This window comes from Dipodomys merriami, unplaced genomic scaffold, assembly GCF_024711535.1.
Source record: "Dipodomys merriami isolate MVZ:Mamm:240054 unplaced genomic scaffold, mDipMer1.0.p SCAF_37, whole genome shotgun sequence".
In the NCBI taxonomy this organism is placed as follows: domain Eukaryota; kingdom Metazoa; phylum Chordata; class Mammalia; order Rodentia; family Heteromyidae; genus Dipodomys; species Dipodomys merriami.
This window is the reverse complement of record NW_027205270.1, coordinates 805,001-820,396: the sequence shown is the minus strand read 5'-3', so window position 1 is coordinate 820,396 and position 15,396 is coordinate 805,001. Positions and strand designations below refer to the sequence as shown.

At 43.8% G+C, this 15,396-nt stretch overlaps 1 protein-coding gene and 1 pseudogene across 21 annotated transcripts in view; both read right to left on the bottom strand.

Annotated features, from left to right (window-relative positions):
* Positions 1-15,396, bottom strand: part of Dysf (dysferlin) — a 209,299-nt gene that overhangs the window by 163,110 nt on the left and 30,793 nt on the right. For all 21 annotated transcript variants that reach the window (XM_069988937.1, XM_069988939.1, XM_069988942.1 and 18 more), the window contains exon 4: positions 1,875-1,980. In XM_069988937.1, the coding sequence (XP_069845038.1) occupies positions 1,875-1,980 (106 nt within the window). The remainder of the gene's footprint in view (positions 1-1,874; positions 1,981-15,396) is intronic.
* Positions 2,594-7,601, bottom strand: LOC138804721 (large ribosomal subunit protein eL30 pseudogene; annotated as a pseudogene).

Sequence of the window (15,396 nt, the reverse complement as noted above, 5' to 3'; positions counted from 1 at the left end):
CCAATGAGGAAGACCATGATAATGACAATTTGCCTTGTGAAGGTTAAAATGTGTTTGTGACTTTAACATCTATCTCACAATAAGATGTGAAATTTATGTAATTACTTAATCTCAATAAAAAAATTAGTTTTAAAATGCATTTGTATGTTTTTTCCTACTCGACTGCCTGGCAGTCTAGTGAACAACAACCAGATGTAGAAGAATGGAGGAAACACTGAGCTTGGAGAGGAGCAGATGCAGGAAACGTGAGTGTCTCAGATGCAGAAAAGGTGGTAGTGGAGTGATATGGAGGTCTCACTCAGCACAGAAGAAAAGAAGAAACCCCAATTTGGGCTTGGGGACCCCAAATACTACAGAGGAGCCAACCATTTGAAGGGCGATGGAAAAGCTCCAGGCAGACCCCAGCCTCCAACAGCCTCCCTCTGTGGACACCTTCATGACCATGGTTCCTCCATGGTGCTCTGCTACAGGGGACCACCTAAGAATCGCCATGGGGAGGGGAGCAGTTCCAGAAGTCCCTGGAAGCCAGGCACAGTGGCTTATGCCTATAATCCTAGCTACATAGGAAGCTGAGATTTGAGGATCATGATTCAATGCCAGCTCAGATAGGAAAGTCTGTGAGACTCTTAACTCGAATAAACTACTCAGAAAAAAAAAAATGGAAGTGGTGCTGTGGTTCAAGTAATAAAGCACTAGCCTTGAGCAAAAAAAGCTCAGGGACAACACCTAGGCCCTGAATTCCAGCCCCAGGAATGGCACCCATGCATACACATACACATACAAGTGTGTATGGGGGGGGGGGACCAGATGGGACTCAGGAGGTGATAAGAGACAGTCTCAAGAACACTGCATTGAATCAGATTGTCCCATTGAATAAGATTGGCACTGTAAGGCCAGGAAGGATTCTGTTGGGAAATACTATTCCTATTCAAGGAAGCTACTGGCCATCACTGGCCTAAGATGCCTTGGGAGCAAATTCCAACATCGGAAGGGTAACAGACCAGGAGTACAGAGAGGCAGAAGTCCATTTGACCCCTTAAACCCTCAGAGTGTAAAAATGCCCCACTGATTGGTGTCCCCATTTTGGAAACCTATACACACACACACACACACACACACACACACACACACACACACACACACACACACACACACAATCATACTGTCTCAAGGCCTAGAACTCACCCTCCCCCACAACCAGGCCTCACTGGGAGGAAGCATTTCCAGATCAATAGTCCCAAGTGCATCCTGGGGGATGGAGCAGAGCCAGAGGGAAGGTCAGGAATTCTGGTGACCAGGAGGAAAGAGCCCTTCAGAGTATATTTAGCTCACTAAAAATAACAGGAGGCCAGAGATGAGGGCCAGGAACTGACTGCTTGGACCAGGACGGTCCTGAGCAGGCAGGAGGCGGGGAGGAAAGGACAATGGAGGAAAAGGAAGGGAGTCTGCTCCCTGGTTGACGGAAGAGGGCTATCTGTCTTTCTCTCCATGTGATCTGTCACCTAGATGACTCAGATGTTCCAAATCTGGAGAATGGGGCTGGGCAGCGGGAAAGGAAGGTCTGCCAGATTATCAGAGTTGACCAGAAAACTAGAGGCAGAAGGTAACTATATGGACAAGACGCGACCCAGGGGCAGCCAAACTGTCATGAGGTACAGCTGACTTGATATGTATAGGGGAGGGCAGGGCTTTCTTGACTCCTAGTCCAGTGTCCATCCTGGTATCCAAAGCCCTGGCCAGGGAAGGCCAAGCTTAGCTTCTAAGAGCTGGATTCTGACACATCAACAGAGTCGAAAAACATCAAGGCTCGAGGAAGAAACCATCGGGTAAAGCCTCAAAAACTAGAGTCTAGTCAGGGGTCAATGGGCACTTACCCCAGTGGGATGCTGCTTGGTGTCCAGCAGGGGAGCATTGAAGCTAGCGGATAGACTGGGGGTGGAAAGGACTTCTCGGAGTGGGACTTTGGCTTCCCCCAGGAATCTGAAAAGACAGAAAAGTCACATGTAGAAACTAGCCTGTAAAGCTGAGCACTGATGGCTCATGCCTATAATCCTAGATACACAGGAGGCTGAGATCTAAAGATCATGGTTCAAAGCCAGCCCAAGAAGGAAAGTTCATGAGACTCTTATCTCCAATTAATCACCAGAAAACTAGAAGTGGCACTGTGGCTTAAAGAGGTAGAGTGCTATCCTTGAGCAAAAGAGCTCAGTGACAGTTCCCAGGCTCTGAGTTCAAGACCCACAACCAACAAAAAAGAAAAGAGAGAAAGAAAAAAAGAGAGAAAGAGGGAGAAGGAAGGAAAGAAGGAAGGAAGGAAGGAAGGAAGGAAGGAAGGAAGGAAGGAAGGAAGGAAGGAAGGAAGGAAGGAAGGAAGGGAGGGAGGGAGGAAGGAAATAAGGAAGAGAGGGAGGGAGGGAGGAAGGGAGGGAGGGAGGGAGGGAGGGAGGGAGGGAGGGAGGGAGGGAGGGAGGGAGGGAGGAAAAGGAACTAGCCTGTGTCCTGACTCTTCCCCTAGCACCCCTCATCATCACCAAGCCCAGCTGAGCTGATCTGCTCACATATTTCTTTTCTTTTTTTTTTTTTAAAGAGCTCTGGAAAGTTTTATTAAAGAAAAATTGTGTGCTCTTTACTTGTCTCCAGTTTGTTCTGGCATGCTTCTAATGATATCAGAATCACCTGGATCAATGATAGCCAGTGTGCATACTCTGTAGTATTTTCCACATGCTGTACCCAGTTCAATATTATTGCCACTGTAGTGATGGACACCAGTTTTTGCCAACATGGCATAGTATTCTATTTCAGATTTCCTCAAGGCTGGGCAGTTGTTGGTGAGGATGACCAATTTCCCTTTGCCCTGTCTGATCATCTTCAGCATCTGCTTGTACCCCAGCATGTACTTTCCACTTTTCATAACAAGTTGAAGTCTAAAGTTGATCTATTCCAGGGACTTTTTCATCTTCTTGGCGGCCACTATCTTCCTGCCTTAGGTGCAGGAGGGCTCCCAACCGAAAGCAGCAGACAAGATGGCCGGGTGGAGAGAAAAGCTGCTCACATATTTCTATATACCTCTACCACAGCCACCCCCAGGCACCATCCCTGGAAAACCAGGACACTCCAGAGACACCCACAAAATGAGAAAAGAAACAGACATACCTGCACCTTTCCAAGCTCAACTTTAACCTCTCTGCCCTACCCCAGAGGTTTCCCCATGCAGCTACTGTCAAGTATAAGGGCTTCTCCTCCAGACCTTGACAGTGCAGAAAGGTTAGGGCAGTTTCCCCCCCATCACATCTACACTGCTCCCATCACCTATGTCTACACAGATCATCTACACTTGTTTCCTAGGGCTCTGCAGCAGCCATGATGACATAAACACAAAGCAACCTTCCTATCTTCAGGCACAGGTGAACACTAAGATGAGGCAGACAGATTCCCCCCAAGAGGCTCAGAATCATCAGCAAGTACACACTCTTGAGGCTCCGTGCCCCACTGAGTACAGGGGCCTCACATATGGATGGGGTCTTCGGAAATAGTAGGCCACCAGCAGAGAAGGGCTGTGGAAGAGAGCTGAAAAGCCAGGTATGTTCTTTGAGCTGCTAAAGGGAGTACCATTCACTCTGTGTTCTATGGTGACAGCACAGAATTGCAATACCGGGCCTGTATCAACCAGGACTTGTCTCTGGCTATATGTATTGGGCTCTGCTTGCTTCCCTGGGGATTGGGTCCTGTCCTGCACAGTATTGCCAGGACACAGCCCTTCTTTAGTCCCATCAACAGCCCCAGGTACACTCTCATCATTTCCTGCTTATTGTTTCCCCTGCTGAATAAAGCAACTCTGGTGTCTGGGACCTTCCTTTTCCTTGGCTCTGTAACAATTGATTTGAATATGAGATTTTATGGCTTTGTGAGATAAGACTGCAATCATGATCTAATTGGCTGATTCCTGAAACTGGCTACTCACAATGAGGTACCACTCCATATATATTAGGATGGCTATAATAAAGGGAGAGGGAGGGCGGGATGTGGTAGCACAAATACATAATCCTAGATATTCAGGTGGTGGAGACAAGAGGATCTCAGTCTAAGGCTGTCCAGGGCAAAAGCATGAGACCCTATTTGAAAAACAGATTAAAAGCAAAAAAAAGAGAGACTGGAGTGGCTCAAGTGATAGAGCACTTGTACCCCGTGTTGCCAAAAGCAAGGAAGCAAAGAAGGAAGGAAGGGAGAGAACAAAGGAGGAAGGAGGATAGCAGATGTGTGTTGGTCAGAATGTGGGGAAATTATTATCCTGTTCACTGCTGGTTGAAACAGAAAAAAAAAGTACAGCTGTTCTGAAAAACAGTTCAGGAATTTCTTTAAAAGTTCAACATAGAGCCAGGCACTGGTGGTTCATGGCTATGAATCCTAGCTGCTCAAAAGGCTAAGCTCTGAGGATCACAGTTCAAAACAAGCCCAACGAAGGTTTTGAAACATTTGTTTTAAGACATTTATCTTCAATGAATTTCCAAACATCAGAAGTGGAGCAGTGGCTCAAGTAGTTGAGCAGTAGCCTTGAGCAAAAAAATGCTCAGGGACTGTGTCCAAGCCCTGAGTTCAAGCCATAGGCTGGGACCAAAAAATAGTTAAACCTAGAACTAAAGTATGCTCTAGCAATCCCATCTCTGCATATGTAACACCTAAAAGCTGAAATTAGGGTCTCATGCAGATATTTTTCACACCCATATTCATAGTGCCATAGCCTAAAGATGGGAACAACCAAGTTTGACTAAATGTACAAACAAACAGAAAAAAAAAAGCAATGTGGACATATAATGGAACACTATTCAGTGTTGAAAAGGAAGAAAATTCTGACACACACTATTACAGGAATTAATCCAGAAGACATTATGCTAAGTGAAACAAGCCAGACACCAAAGAACAATTAATATATGCTTTCATTTAGAGGGCACTTAGAGCAATTAGATGCATACACACAGAAAACAGAGTGGGGTTTGTCGGGACTGGGGAAAGAGGGCAGTGGGGAATTATTCAGTGGATACAGGCTTTCAGTTTGGAAGCTGAAGTCATCCTAGAGATGGATGGGAGTGAGGCTTACATACTAATGTCACTGTGTTGTACACCTTAAAATGGTGTAAACAGTAGATTTTATTATGTATATTTAATTTATTTATTTTATTTATTTATTTATTTATTTATTGTCAGTCGTGGGGCTTGAACTCTGGGCCTGGGCACTATCCCTGAGCTCTTCAGCTCAAGGTGAGCATTCTACCACTTGAGCCACAGCATCACTTCCAGTTTTCTGGTGGTTTATTGGAGATAGTCTCACAGTCTTTCTTGACCAGGTTGGCTTTGAACCATGATCCTCAGATCCAAGCCTCCCAAGTAGCTAGGAAAACAGGAGTGAATCACCGGTGGCTGGCCTGTTATGTATATTTTAATACATACACACGCATATAAATGAAAATTAGGCTGCTTCCATAAGCTTCTCAACCTTAAAATCCATCCCTCTTGGGCTGGAGACTCAGTTACTTGTAGTTTCCCTTCCTAGGAAGACAAAAAATGTTGTGTGTATTCAAGATCAATTTTTCTTACATTTCTTTTTCTTTTTTTGTCAGTCATTGGGCTTGAACTCGGAGCCTGGGCACTGTCCCTGAGCTCTTTTGCTCAAGGATAGCACTATACCACTTAGAGCCACAACATCACTTCCTTGAGTGCTTAATTGGAAATAAGAGTTTCATGGGTACAATAAAAAATATTTTTTTTAAAAAAGAGTTTCATGGGGACTTTTCTGCCCTATTTGGCCTGAAACTTCAATCATCAGCTCTCAACCTCCTGAGTAGCTAGGATTACAGGTGTGAGCCACTGGCTTACATTTCTTTAAATAAAGAATTAAGGGGAATCCAGGCACCGGTGGCTCATGCCTGTAATCCTAATTACTGAGGAGGCTGAGATCTGATGAGTGAAGTTTCAAGCCAACTCAGGCAGAAAAGTCCCCATGAAACTCTTATCTCCAATTAAATATTCAGAAACTAGAAGTGGTGCTGTGGCTCAAATGATAGAGTGAGCTCAGGGACAGCACCTAGGCCCAGAGTTCAAGCCCCACAACTAACAAAAAAAAAAAAGAATTAAAGGGGTGTTCACTCCAGGGTCCTAAGGCCCCTTGTGAGCTGGAGTTATATTTCCTATAATGTAGACTGCTTTGTGTTTTGTTCCCTTGAAACTTAGAATTGGTTTTGTACCATAACTTATTAAGCAGAGCCTCCTGACTGTCATCCCAAGGGTCAGCATGGAGGGGGCACCTGTCACTAGTATATGACCTAACACCCAAGCAACTTCAAAAAGACCAGGCACTAGGTACAGAGGATCCTTGAATCCATGTAACATCAGAGATCAAGGTTCTCTTGTCCTTCATGGGGAAATGGGCAGCAGATCAGAGTGGCTCATTCAAGCAAGTAGATGGATCAGTTGGCCCCAAGACTTTGCAGATTTCCTGAGCTATCACTACAGCTCTTGGGAAGAAGTTCACGGGAAGAAAAGGCCAGGCAGGACAAATGAGCAGAAGGAACAGGTAGCAGTCTGGTTGTCCCAACAGCTGTATAGCAGCTGGAACTCTATTCTCTGGGCCAGAAGCCCAAAGAAAACCACACCTCCTCTGCCTCCTTTGCCTGCAGCCCAGCCATGCCGATCCAGACAGGGAGAATTCCCAGAATTCCCGGAAGTAGGATGGGGAACAATGGGAGGAAATGCAGAAGGAAGGGCTGGCCTCACCCCTGCCAGCCCAGGCACTTCCAGGCTGCCCCAGACACAGTGGACAGGGTTGACTGTTATTTATTACATATGCATTTATGTATTTATTTTTACACTACTAGGGGCTTGAATTCAGAGCCTCATACTTGCCAGGCTGCTCTACCCCTGAGGTAGACCTCCAGACTTCTTTTTGGCCATAAAATATACCTTCTGAAGCCTGTCACTTTTAGTTGACAGATGGCTTCACAAACACTACTCCCCTAGGAGACAGGGCTGGAGGCTGTCTATCCCAAAGACGTAGGAGATGGCTAAAGCCAAGGAGATGCAGAGCCTCCCCTCCCTGGTAATATAAGTACATGGCTCACAGAGGAGAAGCTGGGGTATGGAGCAGGGGGTCTCTGGAAAGGTTGAAAGTATCTGAGACAACCATATAGAACACTATAGGCAGTTTCTCCTTCATTCATCCATTGCACAAAGAATAGGGGAGGATAAATTCCCCTGCAATATACTCAGAGATCTTAGCTTTGGAAGGCCTAGAACCTGACCCACCCACCTGGAGATGGATCCAGGCTCCTTTAGTGTATCAAGGTCCTGCACATTCTAACCAATGGCCTGGTAAAAGTCCAAGGGGATGGATGGGAGTCAAATGAGGCAAGAAGAGGCTGGGGCCCTGCATCCCAAGGCCACTTACATTATTCAAACTATGCTCCTAAGCTTGCTTAGCCTGCTTGGCCCATAAGGCTCTTACCTAGGCCTCTCCTGCTCCTCCGCCTCCCAATTGACTCTGGCACTTCCCCATATACCCTCTGTCATGTGGCATTACCTTGACGATGGTAATCATCAATGGTGATCATCTCCGGATCTGTCTGCCTGCCTGCCATATGCAAGTAATAATAAAATGTACATCTTAAAACACAAGCCTGATAAGTTTTTGTTAGGGAGCTTAAGAGTAACTGGACATTTTTTAAAAGCTCATTGAAACCTGACTTCTGTAACAGTAACCCCTCTGAACATTATCTTTATAATAATAATTTTAAAAATTAAAAAATAAAATATAAATGGTTCCTTATTTCAAATACACACATGAACACACACACACACACACACACACACACACACATAAAGGCTGAGGGTGTGGCTCAAGTGGTAGATCACTTGCTCTAGCAAGCACAGGCCCTGGGTTTAATTGCCCAGCACAAGAGTGAGAGAGCTGTTGAATGTACTATTTTTTTGTTGGGGTTTTTGTGTTTTGTGTTTTTTGTTTTTGTCAGTAGTGGGGCTTGAACTCTGGGCCTGGGCACTGTCTCTCAGCTCTTCAGCTCAAGGCAAGTGCTCTACCACTTGAGCCACAGCTCCACTTCTGGTTTTTTCTGCTTATGTGGTGCTGAGGAATTGAACCCAGGGCCTAATGCAAGGCAACCACTCTAACTCTGAGCCACCTTCCCAACCCTTTTTGTTATTATTTGCTTTGGTGGTTTGGGTGCTAATCCTGAGGCTTAAATTCAGGGCCTGAGCACTGTCCCTGAGCTTTATGTTCAAGGCCACAACTCCACTTCTGGCTTTTTGGTGGTTAATTGGAGATAAGAGTCTCATAGACTTTTATGCCTGGGCTAGCTTTGAACCACAATCCTCAGATCTCAACCTCCTGAGTAACTATGACTAGGCATAAGCCACCAGCATCCACTTGAATGTACTTTTTAAATGAGTTAAACAATCATATGAAAAGGAGTTTGGAGGTTCAGTAGTCAAAGAGTATGTAGAGCTAGCATTTGGAATTTCCACAGAAATGGCTTAAAAGCTAGGAGATGAGGAGAGGTGGAAGAAAAGGAGGTAATGTTGAATATAAGTCTGAAGAAGTCAGAGTCAGAGGAACCCTTGCGTAGGACACCTGAGGACCCCTAAAAGTTTCCTTTCTACTAAAGGTATCTTCCATACCTGTACAAGATAGCAGAATCTCCCTCATGCCACTCAGTTAGCTGGGTCCTTTTCCATGCCAGCATCACATGTGAGCACACAAATGAGGGACTGTTTATAAGCTAAATTTAGCCTCCACATATAAGGGAAAGCATGCATCCTTTGTCTCTAGGCCTGACTTAACTTCATTTAATAGGTCTTTCCAGTTCTTTACAAATGCTACAATATCAGTCTTTCTAATGGATGAGTAAAATTCCATTGTGTATCTGTACCACATTTTCTTGATCCATTGGCCCATTAAGGGGCATCTAGGCCAATTCCAAACCTTGAATGTGGTAAGTAGTGCTTCAGTGGACATGGCTATGCTGGTGTTTTTACTACCCTGGCTTGAAATCTTTTGGGTAAATGTCCAGGAGTGGAATTGCTGTATCATAGGGTAGTTCTATATTTAAATTTTTTGAGGAACCTCCACACCGCTAAACAAGTTTATATTCCCAACAGAGTGAGTGGTATACAAATGTGTTAACTGAAATATGGCATATCCAAAGGAGAACTCAAGTAGTATAATTCCTTAGAAAGGCAAAATCAAAGTTTAGCAAAATAAAACACCAGGAAGTGGGAACTTGAAAGGAGTGGGGTCAGGGGGAAAAAGGTGAACAAATGAAGAGGGAAAGAGCAGGAAAGATGCAGTCAAGCATCCAATGTACAGCCTACAAAATTAAGAAGAGTGAGGGAAGAGGTAGGTAGGGAAGGGATGGGTGAGAATATTGAAAGCGGTAACATTGAACAAGATACATTGTATTCATAAACTGCTTTGTTACATGGCATAACTCCTTTGTACACCTATATATTATATATATTAACTATGTTATATGTATATTATATATTATACACTATTATATACATTATATACTATATATGCTATATGGTATATATGCTATAATATATACTATTATATTACATATAATATATATTATGTATTTTATATATATATATATATATATATATATATATATAAGTGAAGGGGTATGACAGTCAGGCAGTCCTCCAGGAAGGAGCTGTGTTAGAAGCAGGAAGATCAGAGAAGTTGGTACAGCTTAGACTGGCCAACTCTAGGGTGTCACACACACAAATCTAACGTTCTTAAATGATACCTTTCAACCCATAGTGACATCTTGAAAATGCTCAGTTCTCAACCATCTGCCAGAGAGAAATGCAGCATTCATCATTCAGAAGAGGAGCCCTCAGGCCATTAGGCCGGAGAGCTAACTCTCCTACTTGGCAGTCAATTTATTGTTGGGCGTGAATGAGCACCTATCATGCATGAGCCCCTGTCCCAGGTACCGGGACCCCTACCCCACACCATTGGAGCTTCAAGGAACTAGCACTCACTAGCAGAAGGTTTTGGTAAGATTTCAGATCATACATGAACAGTCTCATGTGTTCTAGAGCATAGACAGGCCTTGGTAAATGCCAGCTCCATATCTCTTCCCCTTCTCCCCACTTTTCTTTCTCTGCAGTCTCTTCACCACCCAATGACTCAGGGGGTCACGTTCTATCATGACTTCAGTGCCGTCATGTATAAGACCTTAGATTTCTTTTAAGTCATAGAAATGACTTAGAATGACATAGAATAAAATGACATCAAACAGGAAGAAGATCCTCAAAAGATATGGGAGAAAGACTGGCCCAGCAGAAGGAAAAACCTTGCAACAGTCCAGTACAGTCTTTCATGAATGCAGGAGAGGACGTATGTAACTTGATGAGTTACATGAAGTCTCTGAGTCCAGAAAATTGGCATTGAGCCAGGGATGAGCTCAAGGAAACCATGGCTGGCTAGTGCCTAGTGCAGCCACAGAGTCAGATGAATGTGTGACCTGGTAACATGGTGGAGGTACACCAATCCCACTATGACATAGCAGTCTAGACAGACTGGAAAGATTCACTAGACCCAGCTGGGTACCTATAAAAAGAGTTCTGGACACAGGAAATCAGTTCACAGTCACAATAGAGAGACTGGCCAGGCAAGAATCATCTGTGAGTGCCAAGTCTTAATTTATCTTATACTTCTAGGGGAAGAATGAACAATGAATCTATGCAGGAAAAATCAGACCTGGACTAGGTGATAGTAAGAAAGACCATGTGCTCCCAGATTGTGAAATAGAGCCTTCTAGCCAGAAATCAGTAACCCAATACAACCAAGAATGTAATTGTGGCACACTTCAGACAAATGAGGAATAGCTTACTTTTAAAGGAGTAGGATATTATCTATTCATTATATATAATGTCATAAAAGCCAAAAATGGTAGTAATGTTCCAGATTAAATAAGACTATGGAAGTATGACAAATATGATTGTATCAGTACAGACCTTAGACTGGATTCTGCTCTGTGATGAAGAGAAAGGAGGGATTGTTATGAAAACATTATTTGGGTCCATTGATGAGATTTAACACATCCATATTAAATGTACTGTTGTTAAAAACTGTATATGCTTCGGTAAAGGAACAACTCTATTCTTAAGAAATACAGTATGGGCTGGTGCCAATGTCTCATGCCTGTAATCCTAGCTACTAAGAGGCTGAGATCTGAGGATCATGGTTCAAAGCCAGCCCAGGCTAGAAAGTCATGAGACTCTTATCTCCACCTAACCAACAGAAAACTAGAAGTGGCACTGTGGCTCAAATGGTAGAGTGCTTGTCTTGAGCTGAAGAACTCCAGGACAGAGCCCAGGCCCAGAGTTCAAGCCCCACGACTGACCAAAAAAAGAAAAAAGAAATACAGTATAATAAAGCCAGAAGCTGATGGCTCACATCTGTAAACCTAGCTATTCAGAAGGCTGAGCTCGTGGATTATGCTTCAAAGATAGGCCTGGCAGGAAAGTCTATGAAGCTATTTCCAATTAACCACCAAAAAGCTGGAAGTAGAGGTGTGGCTCAAGTAGTATAGTACCAACCTTGAGTGAAAAATTCAGAAACTATGCTGAGGCAAGTCTCAGTTCTCTCTTTCTCTCTCTCTCTCTCTCTCTCTCTCTCTCTCTCTCTCTCTCTCTCTCTCTCTCTCTCTCTCTCTCTCTCTCTCTCTCTCTCTTTCTCTCTCATACACACACACACACACACAGAGGCACAATGAATATGACTTACTCTCATATGGAAGCATGAGGAAGAAGTGAAGAAAGGAGAGAAACTATGCTTGTGGCTCATGCCTGTAAGCCTAGCAACTCAGGGGGCTGGGATCTAAGGACCACAGTTCAAAGCCAGCCTGCGAAGAAACTGTGAGACTCTTATCTCAAATTAACTACCAAAAAGCCAGACGTAGAGCTGTGGCCCAAGTGGTAGAATGCTAGACTTGACTGCTAGACTTGACCAAAAGAAGTTCAAGAACAGCACCCAGACCCTTAGTTCAGGCTCCACAACTGCCAGCCTGCGCGCACGCACACATGCACACGCACATGAGCAAAATATTCCTATAATATATATCTGAATTAGAGAATATGAATAGTTTCTTCTAATTTTTTCAACTTTTCTACAAGTTTGAATGTTTTAATATCCTTGAAAATCACCATGTGTCCGTTTTTCATCCTTTATCTTTCAAATTAAGGAAAGGACAGGTCCTTTAAACTACCAATCAGCTCCTCCCTGACTTAGCTGCATCTAGTCCTCACTAATCAGACTGTACAGGGAAGTCAGAGCCCCTGTTATGGAAAGTCTCACACATACTCCAGGGAGGAACTGGTCTGCCAGGGAGGAAATACCCAGAAGCTGAATCCCTCTGGCCCTCAGTTGTGCATGCCTGGCAGTGAAGGACAGGAAATGAGAGGCAGCAGGACATTCCACAGCCCCTGAGCCCACCTGGCCTCTGGCAGCCTTCCTTCCAGTCTATGATTCCCTGGGGGCCACCCAAGGGTAATTCTAAATAGTTTTCCATTTCTGTCCTAAGAAAAACAAAAGAAATATTATTCTAACATCCACGGATGTCCTGGATAGAATCCAGGGCAAAATATAGTTATAAAAATCCTTGAAAAATAAGGACATCGCCAGTGCTTTTGAGCCTGCTAAGAACAATGGCACAGTGAACTGCAAATAGTTCTTGTCCCACACAGCCTTCCAAGGATTCCAGAAAGGAAAGCCAGTGAGTAAGGCTCAACTTGTGCCTTATTCTTCCCAACTTAGCAGAAGCAAGCACATCTCTGTCTTTTGAAATATCTGTGTGTGCATTCTCTCTCTCTCTCTCTCTCTCTCTCTCTCACACACACACACACACACACACACACACACACACACACACACACACACACACAGAGGCAACTGGGTAAGTGCCATTTCTTGTTTGAGGACAAAGTATGACAGAGTCACTAGAAAGCAGAGAAAAAAAATAGCCTCCATATAGAATACAGATCCAGCATTCATATGCCAAAAAATGATCTCAAATATATGAAATTACTATGAATTATTAAGACAAAGACAAAGCAACTCAAAACATAAGGAAGGGCAATTCGTGGAAGAAGAAATACAAAGGAGCAATAAGCATACAGAAACATGCTCAAATTCACAAGAAAGTCAAGAAACACAAATTACAAAGCACTTTTTCCCCCATCACACTAGAAAAATTAGATTGGCAGGCAATTTTTGATAGACATCAAGTAAGACATTTTTGAAAAGTAATTTGGCCACTTCCATAAAACTTTTATATGCTTATGCCCTTTGATTCAGTGATGCCACTCCTAAGGACCTGCCCTAAAGAAAAAAATATTATAAGAACATAAAGACATTTGAATAATATTGTTACTGGGTAATCATTTGTGAGTAAGAAATTGGAGGGAAACTAAATGCCAGTTCATATTGGAGAGAAATTAAATGTCAATTCATAAGGGGATAGATTTGGAGGGACCTAATTTGAATACCACCTGGTCATCTGAAAATGACATACTGAACTAGGAAAGAGGCAATGTTAAGTGACAAAAAAGAAAGTACAGGGCCGGGAAGGTGGCTCAGTGGTAGAGCGCTTGCCTTGCAAGGCCCTGGGTTCAATTCCTCAGCACTACATAAGCAAAAAGAAAAAAACCAGAAGTGGCACTGTGGCTCAAGTGGTAGAGTGCTAGCCTTGAGCTGAAGAGCTAAGGGCCAGCATCCAGGCCCAGAGTTCAGGCCCCACGACTGGACCCCCCCCCCAAAAAAAAGAAAGTACAGGCCAGCATGTACATAATTCAATTTTTTGATAATGAGAGAGAGAGAGAGAGAGAGAGAGAGAGAGAGAGAGAGAGAGAGAGAGTGTGTGTGTGTGTGTGTGTGTGTGTATGAATAGATGTGAAAACCCCAGGTACACTTAGTAAAACTCAAGACAGATGTGCTACATTGTTAACAATGGACACCTCTGAAGAAAAAAGAGAAAATAGATAAATAAAAGTTGGAACAATTTTCACTTTTTCTTTACAGCTTCTTACAAATGAAGCTTACAAGAAAAATAGAGAATTAAACTCAGGGAGGGATGATGCTAGCAGGAGGGAACCGAGCTAACAAGGAAGATGGAGGATGTCTAATACTGAGAAACAGATCATTTGCAAGTATGAAACTAGAACAATGAAACCTGAAATTGTTTGGGGAAGGGGGAAAGGGAGGCAGGGAGGGTGATAGAGGGGTGAGATGGATTGGAATTCACTGTAAATATGTGGAAATGTAGCAATATTACTAATGTAAGCTAATTTTTAAAGAATAGAGCTTGTTTATAATATTTATTTTCTTCTGTGAGTTAAACTTCTACAAGGAAAGATTATATATGTGTGTGAGCGTGCGCGCACACACACACACATATACACACACATATGAGCACACTTATCTCACTGCCATGTGTCCCTGTGGGCTTGCACATAACACACACATGCTTGTGTGAGTTTTGTATATGCATCTATATGGATCTTGTTCCTACCAACTGTCCCCCTAACTTGAACACCCTCAACACACAATATCTCATTAAAAGTTCATATCAACCGTATCACAGAGGTACTATTATTGTCATTGTCCTGAAACACAATTCTGAGGAGGAAATTCAACTGCTGAGGAATCCAGGCCGTACAATGTGCTGGGGCTCTGAATAGCCCAAGAAGTTTGGATCACCTGCTCCTCCTGGGAGAGAGCCCCTTGATCATATCAGCACACCTTCAATGGCCAGGCCCATCCCCCAGGCACCTCTGCCATCTCCTGAGCATTCCTACCCTAGCAGAGAGGACGGATATGTGTTGTTAGCTCCTTCCTATAACCCCCAAATTGCCTTAATACACACATTAAGAGCCTCACAAGAGGAACCAAGTCACTCTCACCACCCTAGAGGCTTCTATAGTAAATCCACTGGTCATCATCTCTGAGAGGAAGATCGGCCATTCACAAGACAGCCCTTAGCACTTCCCTTTAAGCACTTCCCCTTCCTGTCCAAGCAAGGCTGGCTGTAAAGAAGCATCCTCCAGCCCTCAGTCCTAAGGAAGAGCAGAACCTTAAGCCATGGCTGCCACCTATAGACTAGTACAATTCAGTTCCCTTCCAAACCACAGCTGGCTGACATGGAGAGGGCCAGGTTAGCAGAACTTGAGGCATCTGAGGACTGTACAGGAGGTAAAAAGAGGGATGTGCCACATAGAGCTGCCGTATATACAGTAGTCCTTTGCAGCAGGTCTCTTAAATATGCTGTTTTGCATTTGCTTAGTGATCTGTAACAATGGGAGAAACAGAGGCTTAGGGAGATT